The sequence below is a fragment of the Molossus molossus genome, unplaced genomic scaffold (genome assembly GCF_014108415.1).
Source record: "Molossus molossus isolate mMolMol1 unplaced genomic scaffold, mMolMol1.p scaffold_m16_p_11, whole genome shotgun sequence".
Classification (NCBI taxonomy): domain Eukaryota; kingdom Metazoa; phylum Chordata; class Mammalia; order Chiroptera; family Molossidae; genus Molossus; species Molossus molossus.
The window spans coordinates 83862474-83883170 of NW_023425346.1; the positions used below are offsets into that span (position 1 = coordinate 83862474).

Genomic DNA, 20697 nt, shown 5'->3' on the forward strand with positions numbered 1-20697 from the left:
AACATATTCTTCCTGTACTTCAAAGATAGCATCCCACTTTCTTCTGGCTTAATTGGCATTCCTTTGTAGGCAATTCCTCCCTCTCCCACAGTGGTGCTTTTAATATCTTCTCTTTATTATTGATACTTTGCCATTTAACTAAAGTATTTCCAGCTTATTTTTCTTATTTGAGGTTTATTAAGTGCCAGAATAATGTACTTGGCATACTACATCTGCTCTGAAAATTTTTCAACTATTATCTTTTTAAAGATGGTGTTTTTCACTAATATTTATTTCCATAAATTGAAAAGATGTATGATAGATTTTCTTAGTTTATCCTTTTTTCTACATATAATTCATCTTTATTGTCGAAAGTATTGCAGACGTCCCTCCTTTTCTCCCCCATTGACCACCTCCGCCTGGCTCCCACCCTACCCCTGCCTTCACTGCACTGTTGTCTGTGTCCACTGGTTATGCATTCTCTCTTCATCTCTTCCTGCTCCCATCCTCTGTTCTTGATAACCTCTTCTATTTTTCTTTTTTTCTCTCTCTCTCTCTTTCTATGCTGTATCCTGGGTAATTTTCTGACATAGCTCTTCTATTTTTCCTCATTTTTCAATTGAGTCTAATTCCATAATTTTTAACCAGGGGACATTTGACAGTGTCTGGAGAAATTTTCCTTTGTCACAAGCCAGGGATTGCTACTGGCATCTAGTGAGTAGATATCAAAGATGCGGGTAACATCCCATAAAACAGTGTACCTCTCACAAAGGAAGAATTATCTGGCCCAAACAGTCGATAATACTCAAGTTGGAAAAACCTGATCTAGTTAGCATTTTAATCTATCCACTGTTTTAAATTTTAAGTACTACATTTTTTTTTTTTTAATTTTTAAAATTCTATTTGATTCTTGTTTTAAATTGCCTGGTCAACTTTGATAATCTAATTCCTCACTATACTTTCAATATCTACAATCTTTAAATGTACTTGATCCACTATGATTCCAATACCTGTGGTATTTGTGGATTTGATTCTACACTTTGTTGTTTCATCTGACTCTTACTCATGTTGGATTTTTGTAAGTGTATTTTCAGTGTAAGCTTAACTTCTTGGAACGTTTATCTGTGAGAATTCTTTAAGATCTGGGTTAAAAGCAGTGTTATTCAGTGGACCAGCAATATCAGCATCATCCGTGAGCAGGTTAGAAAGGCAAATTTTCAGGCCCTGCAACAGAGCTACCAAATCAGAATCTCTGGGCTGCGATGAAAGAATCCGTTGTATCCATATTCCAAAGTGACCCTTATGCATTCTCAAGTTGGAAGATTTGAGAAGTACTGGTTTAAAGGATCCCTCCAGAGAGGACTTCCATTTCTTTTCTCAAGTACCTGGAAACATCACCAACCTAAGGCAATGTTTTAACCTATATTTTTGAGGGCAAGGAGCATGGAAGTAATCTCCATTCTAGTCCAAACTTGTATGAGAATATAGAATTTTGATTAGGAGTTCTAAAAGACTTCCTCCCTCTCTCCTTTCCTCCCTCTTTCCCTCCCTCTTCTCTCCGTCTCCCTCTCCCTCTCTCCTTCTCCCTCTCCCTCTCCCTCTCCCTCTCCCTCTCCCTCCCCCTCTCCCTCTCTCTCCCCCTCTCCCTCTCCCTCTCCCTCTCTCCCTCTCCCCCTCTCCCTCCCCCTCCCCCTCTCCCTCTCCCCCTCCCCCTCTCCCTCTCCCCCTCTCCCTCCCCCTCTCCCCCTGTCCCTCCCCCTGTCCCTCTTCCTCTCCTTCTCTCCCTCTCCCTCTCCCTCTCCTTCTCTCCCTCTCCCTCTCCTTCTCTCCTTCTCCCTCTCCCCTACACAGAGTCAAGGTAGTCTTGTAAGCCTACTCCTGTGAAACAGATCTTTTTCTCATTCATCCAGTGAGGGTAGCCCCACTTGGGATCTTGGCTTTATGTAGAACTGTATTACTTGAACTCCTACTCTGCTTGGGCACAGCATTTAATGTGTGGCCCATTGAAAACCCATGTTCTGGTCTCTTTATTGCCAGCAGAAACCCCTGAGGTAAATATCTCTATACTAGCACACACCTCCACCCCAGACTTCTACTTTCTTATCATTTCTACTCTTCACTGGTCTATTATCTCATGTTAGAAACTAAAGCAAAAACCAAATGAAGAAAGCTTTGAATATTTTATCCCATATTTGAAGTGTCTAAATCAAAAGACGTTTGTCTTCATGCCCAAACCATCATATTGTCAGAAACAAAAGTCCTTACTTGGTTTTTTAAATACTAACCCAAAATATTTGCATGATCTGAGTAAGTGTTAACATGACTAGCCGTCCAGACGGTGTGTACTGAACAACGATGCCTGCCCATCGCCTGACAACAGAATCATCTCAGTTGCCCCCAGCTACTGTAGAAATGGCAGGGGCACAGCAAGCCTGTCAGTTACTTCATGGTCCCAGCCTGGCAGAGAACTTAATACAGGCTAAGTAATAAACACTGGCTCACAGGCACATGCCCTCTGGCAAAGCAGGTTTCAATGCACAGTACAACCCACAATCACAGCTTATTCCCACTGGTTTTAAATAAATAGGTACTCTGCACCAGCAAGAATGTCATATATTTTGGTAAGGCAATAAAAAAAAAATTATGTCATTCCCCAAGGGCCAACATAAAATATTTATTCTTTGAAAAGTAGTTCCTGTTCAGTGCTGTTACATGCGTTTTTGGGATCAGTCAGGGTTTCTTCTCACATAATAAGTTTAGTTAGAGTCCTTCAGGGAAAGGAATGTATGCAATTACAATCTTCAATTAACCATCGTATCATGGTAACACTATTCTATAGGTCCCCAGGCAAAATAAAGCACAGCTGTTTGAATTAGTATTCCAATGCTCTGCTTCACTTTCATAAAGGAAACATTCAATATACATAACGGTCTTATAAAATGCAGGAAAAAGTGACAAAGTCAAGGAAAAGTAGCCTGACATTTGAAATTTTCTAGTTGTAGAATGTTAGAGAAATCCAAGCTGCATAATGACATGACATTCTGTGATTTTAACTAGACGACTCTGTAACCATTGCAGGGAACACTTTATATAAGATTGAGTCATATGAAATTATTAGTATTTGATGATTTTTGACCTTCAATCTTAGAAGTTTTGTAGGGTTCTGCCTAATATTTTGTCTTCCCAGTTAAAAATGATTCTTGCTCGCCTGGGACCTATGAAGTTGTGATGGATGGACTAGAAGCCATTCTGTGGCACAGTGGAGCATAAAGGGTGATCTGGCAGACATGTCAATAAGAAAGGAGACATTGAAATACGCCTACTTTAATATGTTAATAAAAAAGAAGAAATTGAAATATACCATCAGCAAATTTCTCTGTGGTCTGCCTGTGGTGTCAAATTTTGTTTAGATGTTCACTTTTAACTATGCCTCTGACATTCTGTGGTTCTTTTCAGCCATGCAGCATTCTTCTGATTCATTTTTCTCCATTTGTGCTGTTTTTGTCTGTGATGTGACTCCATCTCTATCCATTCTGTCATGCCTCCATTTTTTGCTGCTTCTTCAGATTGCCCTGAGCCGTATGAGGTAAGCTCTATCATAAGAGAAAAACTTGACTTTCCTTTATGTCCAGGAAGAATCTAATGTCCATGGTACTCCTAACCCTGCTTCTAAAATCAATGCTTTCTGAACTACACTTTGAAAGATACAAGAAAAAGAATCCCCCAAGCCACAGCCACAGCCACACTAGAATGCCTTGAATGCTTTTTGCACACTTTGGGAAGTCAGTGCCTGTTTCTAAGTATCTTCTGCCGGAATGCACATCAAGGCCTTAGCTTTGAACCTCAACACCGCCCCCAACAGTATAGTGATAAGCACACTCCAACACCTCAGAAATTGGTTATTTACTGCCTTTGTGACAGTAGGATTCCCAAGCCTGTTTCATCCACCAGGCTCGTGACAATTATAGTAAAAAGACAATATTTAAATTACTCTATGTCATCTCCTAAAACAGACGATGACATTTCCAAGTGTCACTGGGTTTTGCCGTTTACATGGATCAAATTCCTAAGATAAGAGCCCGTCCCCCCACCCTTAATGTTGTGTTGTAGAGTTGATGAGAATTATTTTCATATTGACCTCAATTCCATTTACAAACATAGATTAGGATTTCCTAGGGCCAATAACTGATACTATCTCAGTTTTTTGTGTGTTTTTTTATCCTCACCCAAGGACATTTTTCCATTCTTTATTCAGATGGAGTGGGAGGGAGAGAGAGAGAGAGAAACATCGATGTGAAAGGGACACATCGAGTAGTTGCCACCTGCACAACCCAACCAGGGCTGGGGACAAACTGCAACTGAGGTACATGCCCTTAGCGGGAACCGAACCCGGGTCTCTCTGGTCCGCAGGCCAGTGCTCTAATCACTGAGCCAAACCAGCCAGGTCTATCTCAGTTTTATCATAAGTTTTTGAGAGCAGAGAATTGAAATTGGTTTTGACTCAGAACACCTTAACTTTCCTAAGCTAATAAAACCATTTTGTCTATGCAAGGCAAGCCGAGATGTATAGGAAGCTTCACACAGCACAGTTTGGGTTGTTCGTTGATTTATGGTTAATCTTCTCAGTGCCATATAACAGTTAAGGACAATAAAAGGATCCTTTGCCTGATACGTTTGAGTTAGGCTAAGATTCTCCCTTGTTAATTCGGAAGGAGCCAGAGTTCATAACATAATGCTCTTTCTAGCAGTGTTGTTTCTATCTTCTAGTCATTAAACAACGAAGCCCATTGCTTCATATTGGGAATGTGTCAGAGTGTGTCAGGCTAAGAATAAATTGCAACACTCACCTTGCCCTACAGACTGGTATTCGGTTTTTGGAGACAGATGTTCCAGCCTTTTCCAGAAACAGATTAATATATCTGAGATGTTTAATAAAATATTTAATGTAAGAAAAGAGTGTAGATATTTATTTTTTAATATGTTTTTATTGATTTTTTTAGAAAGGAAGGGAGAGAGAGAGAAACATCCATGTGAGAGATAAACATCAATCGGCTGCCTCCTGCCCGCCCCCTACTGTGGATGGAGCCCGCAACCCAAGCATGTACCCTGACTGGGAACTGAACCGGGACCTCTCAGTCCATGGGACGATGCTCAATCCACTGAGCCACACCAGCCGGGCAACTGTAGATATTTAGTCTGTGTGTTATGGCACCACAATATTGCCAAGATTTGATGCAGAAAGTCATTTGACCCTTTGCAATCTCAAGTCTTTATCCCTGTGATCTGCTATCAAGTCTTGGCATCAACACAGTTGATGATGGATTCTCACCACTAGTGTTCATCTTGTATTCTGCCTTTTCATATCATTTTACTTTGTGTGTCCTGGCAATTCATCATATACACTGTATAATTAAGTTTGTGTATAAATATATTTTCTATTAGAATTCTTTATGGCTTCATTTAAGTTGTAGACAATGAGAAAATACTTAAAGGGCTAACTTACTTGAATCATGCAGTGTATTTGAGATGCTATGGTATTCAAAAGTATGAAGTAACCAACAAAGTATGAAGCAGCCTAATGAGAGAAGGGATTAAGGAAGACTTCTCAGAGGAGGTAACTAAACTGAATCTTAAATGTGGGAATTTTCCAGGCGGAAAAGGGATTTAAAAGTTCTGCAAGCCATGGGAACAACAAATGGAAAGGAATGAGATGTCATGTTTAGGAGACTATTAACTGTTTGACATCACTGGACGACAGAGCACTTGAGAGAGGGGTAGAAGGGGAGATGAACCAAATAACAAAGCTTGGGTATCTTTTTTATTTTATGGTTGAGGTCGATGGAGTCTATAATAGATTTTATGTGGGAAATGATGTGATCATATATTTGTTTTAGAAAATAACGTTACTTGACATTAATGTCCCATTTTTAAACAATGACTCTACATGCATTCTGGAAATCATCTTTTACTAAGATTCATATGGGTATAAATTGAGACAATGTAGACACCAAAGAATAACTAACATGGACCTGGGCATCAAGGAGACCTAGGACTAAATCCTCTCTCTACCCTTTCTCAACTATATAATAGAATAAATTATACTATGTTGTGAAAAATATTAAAATGACAATATCATTTCTAGATTATAGAGTTATGATTATTAAGAATTACAATTCACAGAAATTAATTAGTGTGTGAGTGATGCTCTCAATACTAGCCCCTATTTTAACATTATGGATCAATGCATAACACTATTGTTGAAATGAACAAAAACATTTCAATTTTAAAACCTGTGGTTACTAAGCAACCTATGGTTATTAGATAACTCTGAGGTGATGGCTAATACTGTGATGTATTTTTTTAAAACTTGAACAAATCAAAATACACATTAATTGTTATATATGTTTTGTGACCTCTTGACCTCCTATGGGAAACTTAATACTCCTTCCCTTATTAAAAAAAAAATTTTAGGTTGTGAAGAGTTCAGTAGATATCTGATCTTTAAACCACTTTCTGGGTAGCAACAGAAAGCTGTTTTTTTTTATTTTTTCAAGAACATCTTGATTGGACAAGATGCAACCACGTTTTTAATTTTATAAAATGCTGTTTTTTATCAATTAAATAATTTCCTCTTTATCAAACATTTTCAATTAAAGCCATGCCCGTTTAAACAGACTTTGATCTGTTATTCGTAACAAAGTTGGGGGTGAGGGGAAGCTAACTCAACAAAAAATCTAGTGAGCACCTATTTTTCTTACAGCCAAGATGCTCCAGAGCAGTTGTATTTTCTTGGAGTAGGTGGATGGTCATAGATAATAGATTATTGTTGTAACAAAACCACTATTAGCACCCTTGGTTAGTATAAGACTAGTTCTAGAAATTATTTCTTTGTTTCACGCTAAAATTTCAGGGTTAAAAAAGCTGCATATTAAAAAAAATTATTAAAAGTTATTTCACTCTCATACTCACATCCCAGCTGTCTCTTAAAGATGCAAAGAGAGTCATGAAATTACTTGAGATTCTGCAAAAGGAGAAAAACACAGAAACCTACTTAAAATGTCTAATTCTTCATTATCCCAATATGCCTTCGTGGATTCATTTTCCAGATTCCCCACGAACGTGTTAATCACCCTAACGCTCTCCTGGGAAATACAGCGAAACCAAACCGCAAACTCAGATAACCTGAGAGCACATAGGCACCCCCGAGGTCAGCTTGTCTCCCCTTAACCCCGCGTCACTCTTCCTCCCACCCGACCCAGGAGGCGCCCGTGGTGGCCCGAGCAGCCCTGTTCCTGGAGTGTGCCCGCTTCGTGCACCGCTGCAACCGCGGCAACTGGCCCGAGTGGATGAAGGGCCATCACGTGAACATCACCAAGAAGGGCCTGTCCAGGGGACGGTCGCCCATCGTGGGCAACAAGCGGAACCAGAAGCTGCAGTGGAACGCTGCCAAGCTCTTCTACCAGTGGGGAGACGTGAGCTTCCGATTTTCTTCTGTAACGATCCGGGTGCTTTGTGTTTTGTGTTACGTTTGTTTGTTTGTTTGTTTGTTTGTTTGTTTGTTTGTTTGTGAGACAGTACATTGAGTATCTGTTATGTGCCAGGCACTGAACAAAACATTTTGGGGGAAAATAATCTTAATTCATTTAATGCTCCCAATAAATCCAGGAAGTTAGACATCATTATCCCTTCTGTCTCCTTCCCTGGTCCTCTGCTTCTTTCCTGCCTATAAATGTGTTTTCCCAGGATACCCTATTATTTCTCTCTGTATAATTTCCCCCAGGGTTGCATATATTCCTGTGTTTTCAGCCGTTAACTGCGTGGCAGTGGCACAGACTTCTCTATCCTTAGCTCCTCGGATCCCAGGCCGGCATTGCCAACTGCACTCTGGAGGCGTTCACTTAATGCTCCATCTGACCAAAATAACACTGTTCTTCCCATAGAAACACGCCCCCACCTGCAACCCCTCCTAAAATCTCTGTTCTCATTAGTGATTCCACCATCAACGAAAATGACAGCCTTTGAACATGTTCCAAACCTCCGCCCCTTATTGATTCCACCCCCTCCACATCACTAATGCCCCTGGAGGTCAGATCTTCATCATTTCTCCTCTGGATGACTAAAGCAGTTTCCCATTTTGGTCTCCTCCCCACAGGAGACCAAAGCCTACTCACTGCTCGTAAGATGACCTCCCGAGGGCATAGCCCATCTGAAGGCAGAACATTCATACTTATCTCCCAGCCTCCAGACTTGCCCCCTACAATTCATTCTCCAAATTGCTGTCAGAGTAATTAGACTAAAATGCAAATCAGACTGTGCTTCCTACCCACGTATAATGCTTCAGTAGCCCTTCTTTTCCCTGGGATGAAACCCAGATTGCTTAGCCTGGCATCATTACTCTCTCCACAACCTTCGTTCAAATCATACCAAGATCATGGATGATGAAGTCAAATGAGCTACTGTATCTAAAGAACACTTAACTCCAGCCCTTGGATCCAAGAGGTGTTCGATAATAATAAGTTATTACATTGATTTTTGAAAGCAGGCTACATGGTTTGTCTTTGAATTTCTAGGCAACTAGCACAGTGTCCCTCAAATGAGTGATAGGGCTTCTTCTTCACTCAGAAACTACCTTGAGTCATCCACCAGGATGTAAAATGAAGTTCAGCTTCAAGAACTAGAAGATCTCGCCCCGGTTTACCTTTCCAGCTTTCCTGCACATTGTTCCCTCTCTCAGAACTGTGCTCCAGCCAAGTGGCTTACTTGGCAGTCTCTGAACACGGCTATGTACTTCCTGAATATGGGTCTTTTGGAACTCTCTCTGGGATAACCACTTTCCCTTCCCATTTCCCAGAACACCAGTTCTTCCAAATCCACAGCAGTGCGACTTTCTAGGATTCTCCAAACTGAATCTAAACTCTCCATCTTCTGAACTAATAAAGTCTGAACCCTTTCACTAATTAATGCATAAGTTTGGTATGTCATTACCTCCCCAGTATACTGGAAGGTCAGTGAGGGAAAGAGCAAAAGACATTGAATCAAACACCCAGTCTTAAGTTTTAATCCCATTTCACAGCTTGCTGAGTAACCCTGAGCAAGTCTTTCAACCTCTCTAACCTTCCCAATTCCCAAACGATCCTTCTGTATGAAAATATTGAGTATTACCCCAGAGAAGTTAATTTTTTGGCAACTTTAAGTGTTATGAACCGTGGGTTTATCTTAAATCGTTTATTTTCACATCCTGGAAGGATTGATATAGAATCTTTCCCCTTTGAATTGCATTATTAAGTGTGTTGGCTCCATTGAGATGCATATTGCTTGTCTCTTCCTTTGGATTGCATCTCCAGAATAATAACACCAAGACAAAGCTTTGGTTGAGCTGGTGTTTTTTGTTTTTGTGTTTTGTTTTGTTTGTTTGCTTAAAACATCTCAGGCCAGTGGTGAAACTTTTAGGATCCTGTGATATCTGCTTACACTGTTATCTTTCTTTTGATGTGGTTTTTCTTTCTCCTCACTTAATGCTAGAGTTTAAGGAGACCTCTTTGTTTCCAGATAGCCAAGACTTTGAAACAACTTTATTTTTACTTAAAGAATGCTGTACATATCTTTGTATATGTCAGGTTCCAGTAGTGAATATAATTTCTTGCATGTCCAGAATTTAGTAGCTTTTCTAAATATTTGAAAAGAGTGATACAAGAAGAAAGAAGAAATTTATCTGGATTTTCTTTTTATGTTCTTTATTTAATTTTTTTCTATTCCCATTTATCCCTCATATACCCTCGTCCATCTCCACCATTCCCCTCCCCACCCCGCAATCAACACACTGCGTCCATGAGTTCTTTCTTTTCTTTTCTTTTTTGCTCAATCTCTTCACCCCTTCCTACACCCCCCCCCCCCCCCCGACTAGAGCTGTCTGCCTGTCTCTATCTATGAGTCTGTCTCTATTCTCCTTGTTAGTTCAGTTTGTTCATTCAATTCCACATATGAGTAAAATCATATGATACTTGTCTTTCTCTGATTGGCTTATTTCACTGAGCATAATGTTCTCCAGGTCCATCCATGCAGTTGCAAAGACGAAAATTTTCTTCCTTTTTACAGCTGAGTAATTCTCATCTGGAATTTTATTCTTACGTAGTGTACAGAGTAACCACATTGTCAAACTCCAAGTTCAGTGCTCATTTAAGCTATTTCCCTGACTTTTCTTCCTATGCTTGTGTTTCTTCCACTGTTGCATACGGTGTATAATTGGAATATAAAAGAAATTAGATAGAGATAGTGTATTTTGTCTCTTCTTAGGGAAAATTCCTTTAGGTAAATCAGACAAAAGTGCATGATTCAGAATAACAGTTAGCAAGTATTAGATCTATGACTGCCTTATAAAAAACAATATTGCCCATGTGCTGAGTTATTAAAAGTTATATTTTTAATGTTGATGTTGGGTACTCTACCAAAAGAATAGTTAGTATTTCTTACCAATTCATACAGTATCATGGAGAGGGGAACCAAGTCTATTTTTAAAAAGTCAATAAGTACATATATAATGGCAGATAAAATTGCAGCACCACGATTCTTACCAACCTCCAAACTCATAGGCATGACACTGACATTCTCATAAAATAGCGTAATCAGAAGTACTTTGAGGAACTGTGACTTCTTATTTTTACTGCAACAGAATCTTCCATGAAAGACTGCCTACTCCCTTACATGAGACCTATAAAATAAATGACTCTTAGGTAAATGAACATTTTTTCACTGAGTAAATGGGGGAAAAAATTGAGTATACAAAGGTGTATCAGTCTAGTTCCTACAAGTATTTAGTCAAAATGACCTTGGTGATAGCATCAATGTCTTCCATCTCTGGCTTCCCACATTGCAAAACATGGTAGTAACAACCCTATGGCAAGCAGAGGAGGCTTATGCTGGGAAAAATTCCTGTTAATTGGTTGTTACATCCTCTGTAATGTGAGAGCCTGCTTTACAGTCTGATATACTTTGTGCCCTTCCTTCCTTCCTTCCTTCCTTCCTTCCTTCCTTCCTTCCTTCCTTCCTTCCTTCCTTCTTTTTTTTTCTCCATGGCAGGCAATTGGCGTCCGATTGAATGAGCTGAGCCACGGGGAAAGTGAGAGCCCAGCCAATCTGCTGGGTCTCATTTATGATGAGGAGACCAAGAGGAGACTGAGAAAGGAGGATGAGGAGGAAGACTTTTTAGATGACAGTAAGGAGACTCCCTTTACTACAAGAACCCCTGCTTGTAAGAACCTCTGCTTTAGGAGCACTTGATATTTCTCTTTCCTCTCTCACACTCTTACCACCCTCCCATGTCTAACCACCGCACCTTTCCCCCGTCCCCTGTGCATGGATGTAAAGCATGTGCATAAAGCCACACACAAAGGAGAGGGCAAGAACCAGAAAGAAGAGACTGTGGACAGCGGCAAAGAGTTGCAAGCTGTATGGAATTTCCATCGTTTTGTAGTCTCTGACCCATATTATTATACAAAGATTAGTATTAGGTCTCTCTGAGAAAATTAAGTTGTGGAATATACTGTCCCAGAAGAGGTTTTGTCAGATTTTTGTGTTTTATTATTGCTTTTGGAGATAAAAAAATAAATAAAATAAGTGATACCAAACAAAATTGATCATGACATTCTTTCCAAATCACTAACATATTGTAATATTTAATCAGAGTATATTGCAGCATTTAACATGAAGTTGAAATATCAAAAGATTCAGATTGTTAGAACTATGAATGTGGTTATTTATTAAGATTATACTTGAGTTCTATCATAGAAAAATAGAGGCAAAGATCTCTCTCCAGAGCCATTCTGTGCATATATATGTCCCATGCCATACAAGCCTATATGTACATGCACCACTGCCTTTTATGGAACATAAAATTCCAGTGTGATTATGGAATCAGTATCATGATCTGATGAAGACAATGAGGCCTCTTCCTCTTGACCTTCCCTAGTGGCTTGAAACTCAAACTCCCTTATGATGTCTTAAAAGTTGTCTTTAGTTAAGTGATGCCAACCTATTGCATCCATACTGTCATGAAATATAAAGACTATTATTTCATGGCTAGGATGTAACATTGAACAGAACTAAATAATAATCAAAGAAAACACATTGTCTTCTTTTCCACTTTCACATCAAGGATTTTTTACAATTTTTTTTTATTATTGTTTTGCTCCTTCTCAGCCCTTATCAAATCAGAGCAAATCTTCTTGTCTTAGCTGTTGATGAAACACCAAATCCTGAAACCAGTCTTTTAGTCTAATGGTGAAAGTTTCCCCAATGATTTCCTCAAGTTCATAGAAGTCTATACTCTTCTAGAACGACTCATGGAATTGGGTCTGATTTGTAGGAGGACTTGACAATTATTCAGTAATCACAGAACCTATTGAAGGTCTGCCAGAAGGCACCCCCAAACTGCCCTGTATCTCCCAGGGGGTCCTTCAGAACAGAGAAGTGCCAGGCAACATTAGGTGGATATATCCTTATAGACCCAAATGATCTTGAAAATCTGTGAGACCACCTAAGTACCATTTACCAATACATTATACCTGGTATATTAGCTTTCCTGTGAGCTCATGTGTTACTCGATTCTTGTTCACTGTAACAGAGTATTTGAGGTGATAGTTATGAGACACCCTGGACTAACTCCAAGCTCACTGTGTATAGGACTGACAAGAAGAATCTAGATGAAAACCTCAGAAGTTAAAGGACAGATCCATAAGTTTATACTGAATATCCAGTGTTTAATTATTTTTTAAAAACCATTGCACATCCAGGCAATTTCTAGAGTCACATAGCCTCCATCAAACATACGATTGAAATGTCTGGTTTCGTTCCACATTCAAGTCAATACATATCTCATCTTGCATTTAAGATCATTATGGTGCAAACACGTATTGGCCTAGAAATTCTAAAGGAGGTTCTTTCATTCATTTTTAAAATGAGGCAATGTTCTCAGCCACATACTCCCTCTGAAAAAAAAAATAATGGTTTTCATGGGGAAAACCAGATATCTTCAGAAAGACTATAAGTTCCTCCTACTGTCAATATAAACCATGAAGTATATAATCTATTTAATTAAGAGAGCCTAATATATGGGAAATATTTTAGAGATATTTTAGGAATGCTGCTATGCAAGGATATTGTTTGCTGTATGACTTGATTCATTCAAAATAGATAACTACTATTTTTTATGAGACAGACTCTACATGGCTTTTTTTTATTTTATTTTATTTTTTTTTGAACACTGATAAGTAATCAGTACATGTCTGCTTGATTTGTGATGACATGTATCTGAGAGTTTTAAATCCTGAGAATTTAAAAAGTCTCTATGGTGTCCATTTGGCCATTATCTGCTGGTAGAGAAAAATCCATTACTTGATCTGTGGTGGATGCAATGTTTTACTCATTCAAAGACCAGTATGGTTAGAGTAAAGGAGAATATTTGCCTACTTTTCGTGTATCTGTACCTTAATATGACAGGCTAACTTGTATAAACTGGATGATAGAGGTGATCAAGTCTTATCTATGCTGCAGAAACATACCTGGACTAGAAGTGGAACAATTTCACTGCTCTCAGAACATCAAGAGAGATCTCTCTCACAAAATGAATCAGCAGGATTTTTGTAGCTTCAAGTCTAGTTCTCTGCTATGTATACAGTCTCAATCTGATTGAATAGAGATGTAAAACCTTGCAAAACTGCTTTCCCATTTCTGTTTTCATTAAAAGGCTTTCTAGTTTAGTGGAGCTGCATTTTGTTACTCTGTGAGGCCCTAAGGAGAATCATTTAGTTCTTGATTACCATTTTAATGCACTTGTTATAGAAGTAAGAAATGGAAGAAGAGAGAGGTCTGTTAATGCACAGCTTACTGTAAAAGGGATAGGTAAACTGAATATGTACAGGTAGCATTCTCATACGCACTTTCATTTTGGACATGTTTAGGTAACGTTCTCATATGCAATTTGATTTTACACATGCGCAGCTCTGTCCATTAAACCGTGTCTCTCTATATTTTACTTTGTTTACTTACGAAAGGACTCTTTCATTTCATAGGTACTGTGAATCCCTCTAAATGCGGCTGCCCCTTTGCCTTGAAGATGGCAGCCTGCCAGCTTCTCCTGGAGATTACCACCTTTCTGCGAGAGACCTTTTCTTGCCTGCCCAGACCACGCACTGAGCCTCTGGTGGTAAGAAAAGCATGCGTGCTAATCATCAGGCTGCTTGGAGAAGCTGAGGCTTGTAACTAGGTTTTGAGTATTCACATTTTCTTTAAATACCCAGTGGCTAAATGTATCATATAATTTAAAATTCAACCAAGGCGTTTTCATATATACAAATAAAATTTCTTTTCACTATTAAAAAAAAAAAAGACTCTCGAGTTGACCTTGAAATCATGAAAGATAGCACCACTGGGTAAAATGTTAGACTGGTCACTGTCAGGAATGCTAGAATGACTAAGAATGTATAGGTTCCTTTACACAGAAAGCTATGAGGAGTTTTATGGCCAGCATTTTTTAGAAATCTCTGACAGATATTTTTATACTAGCTGCTCATAAATCCATATAGAAGTGTGCTTCCAATGAGTTTTCTTGTTTAAATTATGGGCAAAAGGACTTCTTTAAGCATTTAGCACGTAAACATCCCTAAACATATATTTTATTCCTGCAGCATGTCTTATGGGTGGGCAGAAAAAGATACCCGCAAACACACATACATAGAAACACATACTCGTATCATCAGGGCCTGATTTATTTAACAGAAGATAAAAACACTATGTAAGAGCCAGCCTCTCCACAGAGCTGCGACAGGGACATACTTCAGAGCTGAATTTTGAGGGGCCCTTCGTTCTCTAACAGGCACCGAGTTTCCAGCAGTTTGTTCAATATAGACATCATCAAGCCAGAGATGAGGAACTAAACAAGTTCTTTTTCCCCCCTTACAAAGGCTCACACTGCTCTACCAGAAAAAGTGTTACTAACGGTCTGTGTGCTTTCATTTAAGCGCATTTTGCAACCCACCAGCTCTCCTGTTGTTTTTAACCAACCACAGCATGAGCAAGGCCAGACCCTTCCCCTGGTGGGGCCAAAAGAACATGTCTCTGTGTTCCCTCTGGCCCCCCAGCAAAGCCCATTTCCTCAACTCTGAAGCATAAAATGGATATTTTCAAGCTGGAAACATGCATGGGTAAAATATGTTCTTAAGAGAAACATACCCACATTTGGAATGTGAAACCACATCATTTGGATAGTAAAAAAAGCAGTTTCTCCTACTGCTCTTATTTAATTTTATATTAACCTGGACCTCTACTTTTCTGAATTGTTAACTTTGCTATTATATTGAAGCTCCTCTATAAAATCATATCAAGACCACCACCACCTAACAGGTGTGTAGTGTAAAATCTAGTGGTATAAAATATCTGATCTGTGAGAATCTGTCAGTGTTATTCTATCATCGTCCTAATTATACTGGTCTTCGTAAAAGCACAGTATATCTACTTTTAGGTTTTCAGCTTTTATTGGCCACCATTTGATCTATTGGGATTTAAAAACAAAATCTTAAAGTTTGATTCTGTTCTTTTTTATTTTCGTTTTCAGCTCTATTAAGCTTTAGTTTAATGACCCTTATTATTATAACAAATTTATTTTTTTTTAATCAATCACATATTTTTAAAATGACTGTATAACCACTGGCAGACTAGTGAGAAATTCCAGGAGGTTTCGCTAAAACAGAGCCTGCAGTCATTCAGTCAACCAGAGGAGTTCTCACTGCTCTGTTGCCTTTAGCGGGGTCTCAGAAGACTTTGCTCATTACGTTAGGATTTTCACCATCAAGCAAGTATAGGTTTATGTATTTGGGGGGCAATGTGACCTTTATAAGATAAATGAGAAAGAAGTTTTTTTCTCATTTGTAATCCATTTAAAATAGTTGATGGTAAAAACCAACAAGCAAACAAAAACATTTTAAGTCACGTTCTAATCTACTATAGAAAAAGCAATGAGTATCATAAAACTATTTTAACAACATAGATGCTGAAAATGCTTGACATTGCTTTTTTAGTAAATTGTATTAAATAGTGAAACTATCAGATTAGGCATAAATACCATCAAAATGAAATATTCTAAAGTTTTAACAAAACATTTGCTGCAAGGTTATTTATAGATCTTTGGGGTGTTTTATTACTTTGCTAACATTTTTAATAGCAGTAAAAATAAATAGCTACCATAATACACAGAATAATAAAAGAATAGCACGGTAAAATAATCATATTAAAACTATAAATATTCTATACTCTGAGGCTTGAAAATGAGAGAAGATAAGGAACATAAACTTTCTACCAAGAAAAATAGCCTTTCTAATAGAAATGCCCTAAGGCCTTCTAAAATGGAACAGATTTCCATGTGAAATGTTTATTTGAAAAAGTCCTAGTTATATCCAAAATGGGGGAGAGAAAGCAAAAGAACTTTAAATACAATAACTAAAGTAAAAATTAATTTATTTAACCACAGTTATTTCTTAGATAAGGTCAGGAAATCCCAGGAGGCCCTCACTGCATTGGTGTGTATTAGAGTTAAAAAGAAGAGGAAAAATTATATCTCAAAAAGTATTAAAATGTGCTAAAATATTTTTGCCAACTTAATTTTTTTCCAGATAAATCCCTAGATGCAACTTAATTAATGTGCTTTATCCCCCCTCTTCCCAAAAAAACCAACTTCTGGTAGTATTTTAGTCACTCTTTTTTGTTAGATACAAATAATGTCTCAAAAAAAGAAAAAACAGCACTTTTACAAGATTTATAATCTAATAGAGCATAATAATCAAATTTTTCTCTAAACATTAGCTTCCAAACTTGAGAACAATAAACAATTTTTTGAAAGAATCCTGTTTTAAAATTGCTGGCCTATTAAAATATTTCTCAGTAAAATTATTGAAACCAATAACCAATGACCAAGCCACATAGAATTAAACAAGTAATTCCCATATAAAGCACAAATGAGTGCATAATGAAGACAAAGGCAGAAAGCAAGTCTCTGAACATTTACTTTCATTCGTTAGGGAAAAAACACTTTGGATGCTTTTGTGCAAGACTGTGCTAGAAGCTGTGCCAACTGTACCAGCGGGATTTAACAAATCAGGTTATAAAGAAAATACGGCTCAATTCCAGATGTTCCTAAAGTTAAAAAATCAGAAGCAAAACACAATTTACATTTATCAATGCTAAACTGATGCATATTTATTGAGAGTAAGACAACAAGCAAGGTGGTGGGGTGAAGGCAGGAGTGGGGGTGGGTGACACAGAGATGAATATACTATAGCAGGAGAACCAACAGTGCAAAACTATTTCCTGAAGCAAAATATAAGAGTGGCCCTGAAAAGGGAGCAGAAAGTGGCCCTGGCTGAGTTGGTTGGAGTGTCATCCTGTGCACCGAAAGTGGTGGGTTCCCTTCCCGGTCAGGGCACATACCCAAGTTGTAGGTTCAGTCCCTGGTCAAGGCATGTACAGGAGGCAATTGATCAATGTTTCTCTCTCACATTGATGTTTCTCTCTCTCTCTCTCTCTCTCAAATTGATAAAAGTATATCCTCTGGGGTGGGGGGGGTAAAGAAAGAAAGGAGCAAAGGGCCATGATTGGCGAAAGAGAGGCTGGGAACATCTGAAGAGCCTTTCTGGAGGAGGTCACATTAAATGTAGCTTTGAAAGATAGATGAGATTTTACAGGTAGATAAAAGCAGAAATTGGAGGAGAGAACTACTTTTGCAAATCAGAATTGTTATACTATTACTAAATCCCAACTATGAAATTTATCTTATTAAATTTGCTACCAAAATATAAAATAGATTAGGTTATATTTTTAAGGGGATTCATTTAAGAGAAGCAAGTGTACCCTAGAATATTTTCTGACGTGTTAAATACATTCCATGTAGTTCCTTTCTTTTTCTAGATGTGATATAATTTTCTATGTACTAAAGTATAATTTCTGTTCTTGAAATGGAAAAGAAAAAAAACATGTAGGGTCTAAAATCAATATATTAATAATAATTAAAAATATAAGAGTTTAATATTGATACAAACTGAGTTTTTAAAAATATTTTTTTCGTCTGTTTGAATCAGAGGGCATATTGTGTCATAATTAGAAAACACGCTTTATAAAAATAAAGTTGGCATTTTATATAATTTTTATTAGATGCTCCAAAAGTATTTAATAATTAAAAGTTAAATATGCTCGTCAGCATGAACTAGTCACCATTCACCGAACAGGTCAGATTTTCAAGATGGGGACTCACAGGCCAAACTCCTAAATATTTATACTCCTTGAGGCATACCTTAAGGTATAGGAACATTCTGATGATTTGCAGATAGTAATGGAACCTCCTTATACCGAGGTCTGCCAAAAACGAAGTGAAAAATTCTGCCAATGTATGATCCTGTTTTGAGCTTCTGGCCCTCACACATGAGATTTCCTAAACCTGAGCTTCCTTTCCCCCACTTGTTTGCTGAGCTCACTTTACTTACTCCCCAAACTTAACTCCAACATTACTTCTGTATTTATATTCTATTTCAACTATAGCAGACCATGACAATTTTAGTTGTTTAAAACAGCCCAAACATATCATCTTACAGTTCTGGAGATCAGAAGTTCGACACGGGTCTTACTGGGTTAAAATTAAAGTGTTGGTGAGCTGCACTCCTTCCTGGGGCTCTAGGGAAACTGTTCCTTGACTTTCTTTCATCTTCCAGAGGCCACCCACATTCCTTAGCTCATCACCTCTTCCCCCACCTTCAAAGCCAGTATTTTAGCATCTCCCTCACCCTTGTTCCATAGTTAGAACTTCCTCTGACCACAGCCTGGAAAAGCTCTCCACTTTGAAAGATTTGTGTGATTAGGTTACACCTACCCAATCCAGGATAATCTCCCATCTCAAGGTCCTTAACCTTAATCACATGTGCAAAGTCTGTGTTGCTATGTAAAGTAACATATTCACCAGGCTCCAGGGATGAAGGCATAGACATCTCTGGAAGCTCACTGTTCTGCCAACCACAGCCTCCAGGCATGATTTCTAAGCCGCTACTTTGTCTCTCAGCCTTGGAATTTATCACCTGTTTGCCTTCTCAGTCTCTGCCTTTGGGATTCTGACTTCCTTTAGGGCAAGAACCCTTTCTTATTTATCCTCCAGTACTAACATATTCATACTCAATGCACTCGATGTATGATTATTTAATAAACAGGTAACATACCAATTTTAGTTAAGACTGTGCACAAAGAGTTAGAAGGTGAGGAAGTGAGCTCTAGATTTGGAATAGGTTTGTGCTTTTGGAAGGTGAAAAGGTGAGGAAAAGTGAAAAACTGAGTTAGGGAAGGTTTGTTTTTAAATTCAAGGAATGTTTTATTGCCACAATCTACATTTGCATTAGATAGAGGAGAGTTGGGCTGTTTGAATGCAATTCTATGCAATTCAAAACAGAGGGGGGTTTGCCCCAGGACCTCGGCAGCGCTGGGGAGATGCGGGCACTCACAGGCTCCTCACTGACGTTCCAGGACTTGGACAGCTGCAGACTTCGGTTGGATCCTGAGTTGGACCGCCACAGATATGAGAGGAAGATCAGCTTCGCCGGCGTCCTGGATGAAAATGAAGACTCAAAAGATTCCCTCCACAGTAGTAGCCACACCCTCAAATCAGATGCAGGTGCTGAGGAGAAGAAAGGTATGGAAAAGCAAGGATTATTTCATGTTTCAGGGTTTCTTGTAGAATGTTAGTATGGGTCTAAACTACAGAATTGTGCACCTAGGAAGTGCAAGATTATTGGCTCCGTGCAGTACTGTGTCCATTCAATGAGGCAGGAAACCATTCCAGTGGAGAGTTGAACTCTTCCGTCAGAGGCTCGGGTTCTAATTCCAGCTCAGCAGCTATCCGCATCCCATTGAATCTAAGATGCCATCATTTGTAAGAGGAAACATGATTTTATGTACCAGTAAGAAAGGAAAAAATCCTGCTGATTTGGCTTTTAAGTAATACTTTCTTTTTGCATAGCTTGTGTTTCATTCTCATGGAAAAACTTTCAGACTTAACTAGATATAAAATTTTATTTTCAGTATATGGCATTCTTGCACAGCCAAAAAATGGAAAGTGTAAATAAACTAGTTAAAGGGTTTCAAACTATCCTCAATTCAGAATTCAAAAATTTTAATCACTTTTCAACTCAGAATTGTCAATGTCCCTGTCTTTTGTTTTTCTGAGGATGACGTCCTGTGTGTTGTCAGAATGTTACTAATTAATACATCATTTAAAAATGAATTTATAAAAGAAGTAAAGCTATTGGTGCTAGTTACTTAAGAAAATATTCAGTTGTATGATGTTAGACTACTTCAATTCCTGCCACAGGAATGTTGCCAAACACATCTGCCTTAACACCTCACCCACTCCTCCACCCAGCTACCATCTGGCTTCTTGGGAGTTAAAAGACATGGGTACCCCTTCTGTAAAGTTTGTTGCAGATGCTTTAGATGTTCACATGGATGCAAGCAATAACAAATGTGTCACAACTGCCACCTAGCACTAGTGATCTTAAGATATCTTCAACTGTAAGACAAATCTCAATTTCAGGTATGTTAAAATGTGTATCTTAAAATGTTAAAATGTAATAACTAGCTGTTTGATCTTGTCCAACTTACTTACCTTCTAATTCAGTTTTTTCCTCCATAAAATAG

The 20697-nt window shown here is 38.3% G+C and overlaps 1 protein-coding gene across 3 annotated transcripts in view; it reads left to right on the top strand.

Annotated features, from left to right (window-relative positions):
* UNC80 (unc-80 homolog, NALCN channel complex subunit) overlaps positions 1-20697 on the top strand; it is a 217818-nt gene that overhangs the window by 91679 nt on the left and 105442 nt on the right. For all 3 annotated transcript variants that reach the window (XM_036254642.1, XM_036254641.1, XM_036254643.1), the window contains exons 23-26: positions 7239-7451; positions 11056-11191; positions 14046-14179; positions 19528-19693. In XM_036254642.1, the coding sequence (XP_036110535.1) occupies positions 7239-7451; positions 11056-11191; positions 14046-14179; positions 19528-19693 (649 nt within the window). The remainder of the gene's footprint in view (positions 1-7238; positions 7452-11055; positions 11192-14045; positions 14180-19527; positions 19694-20697) is intronic.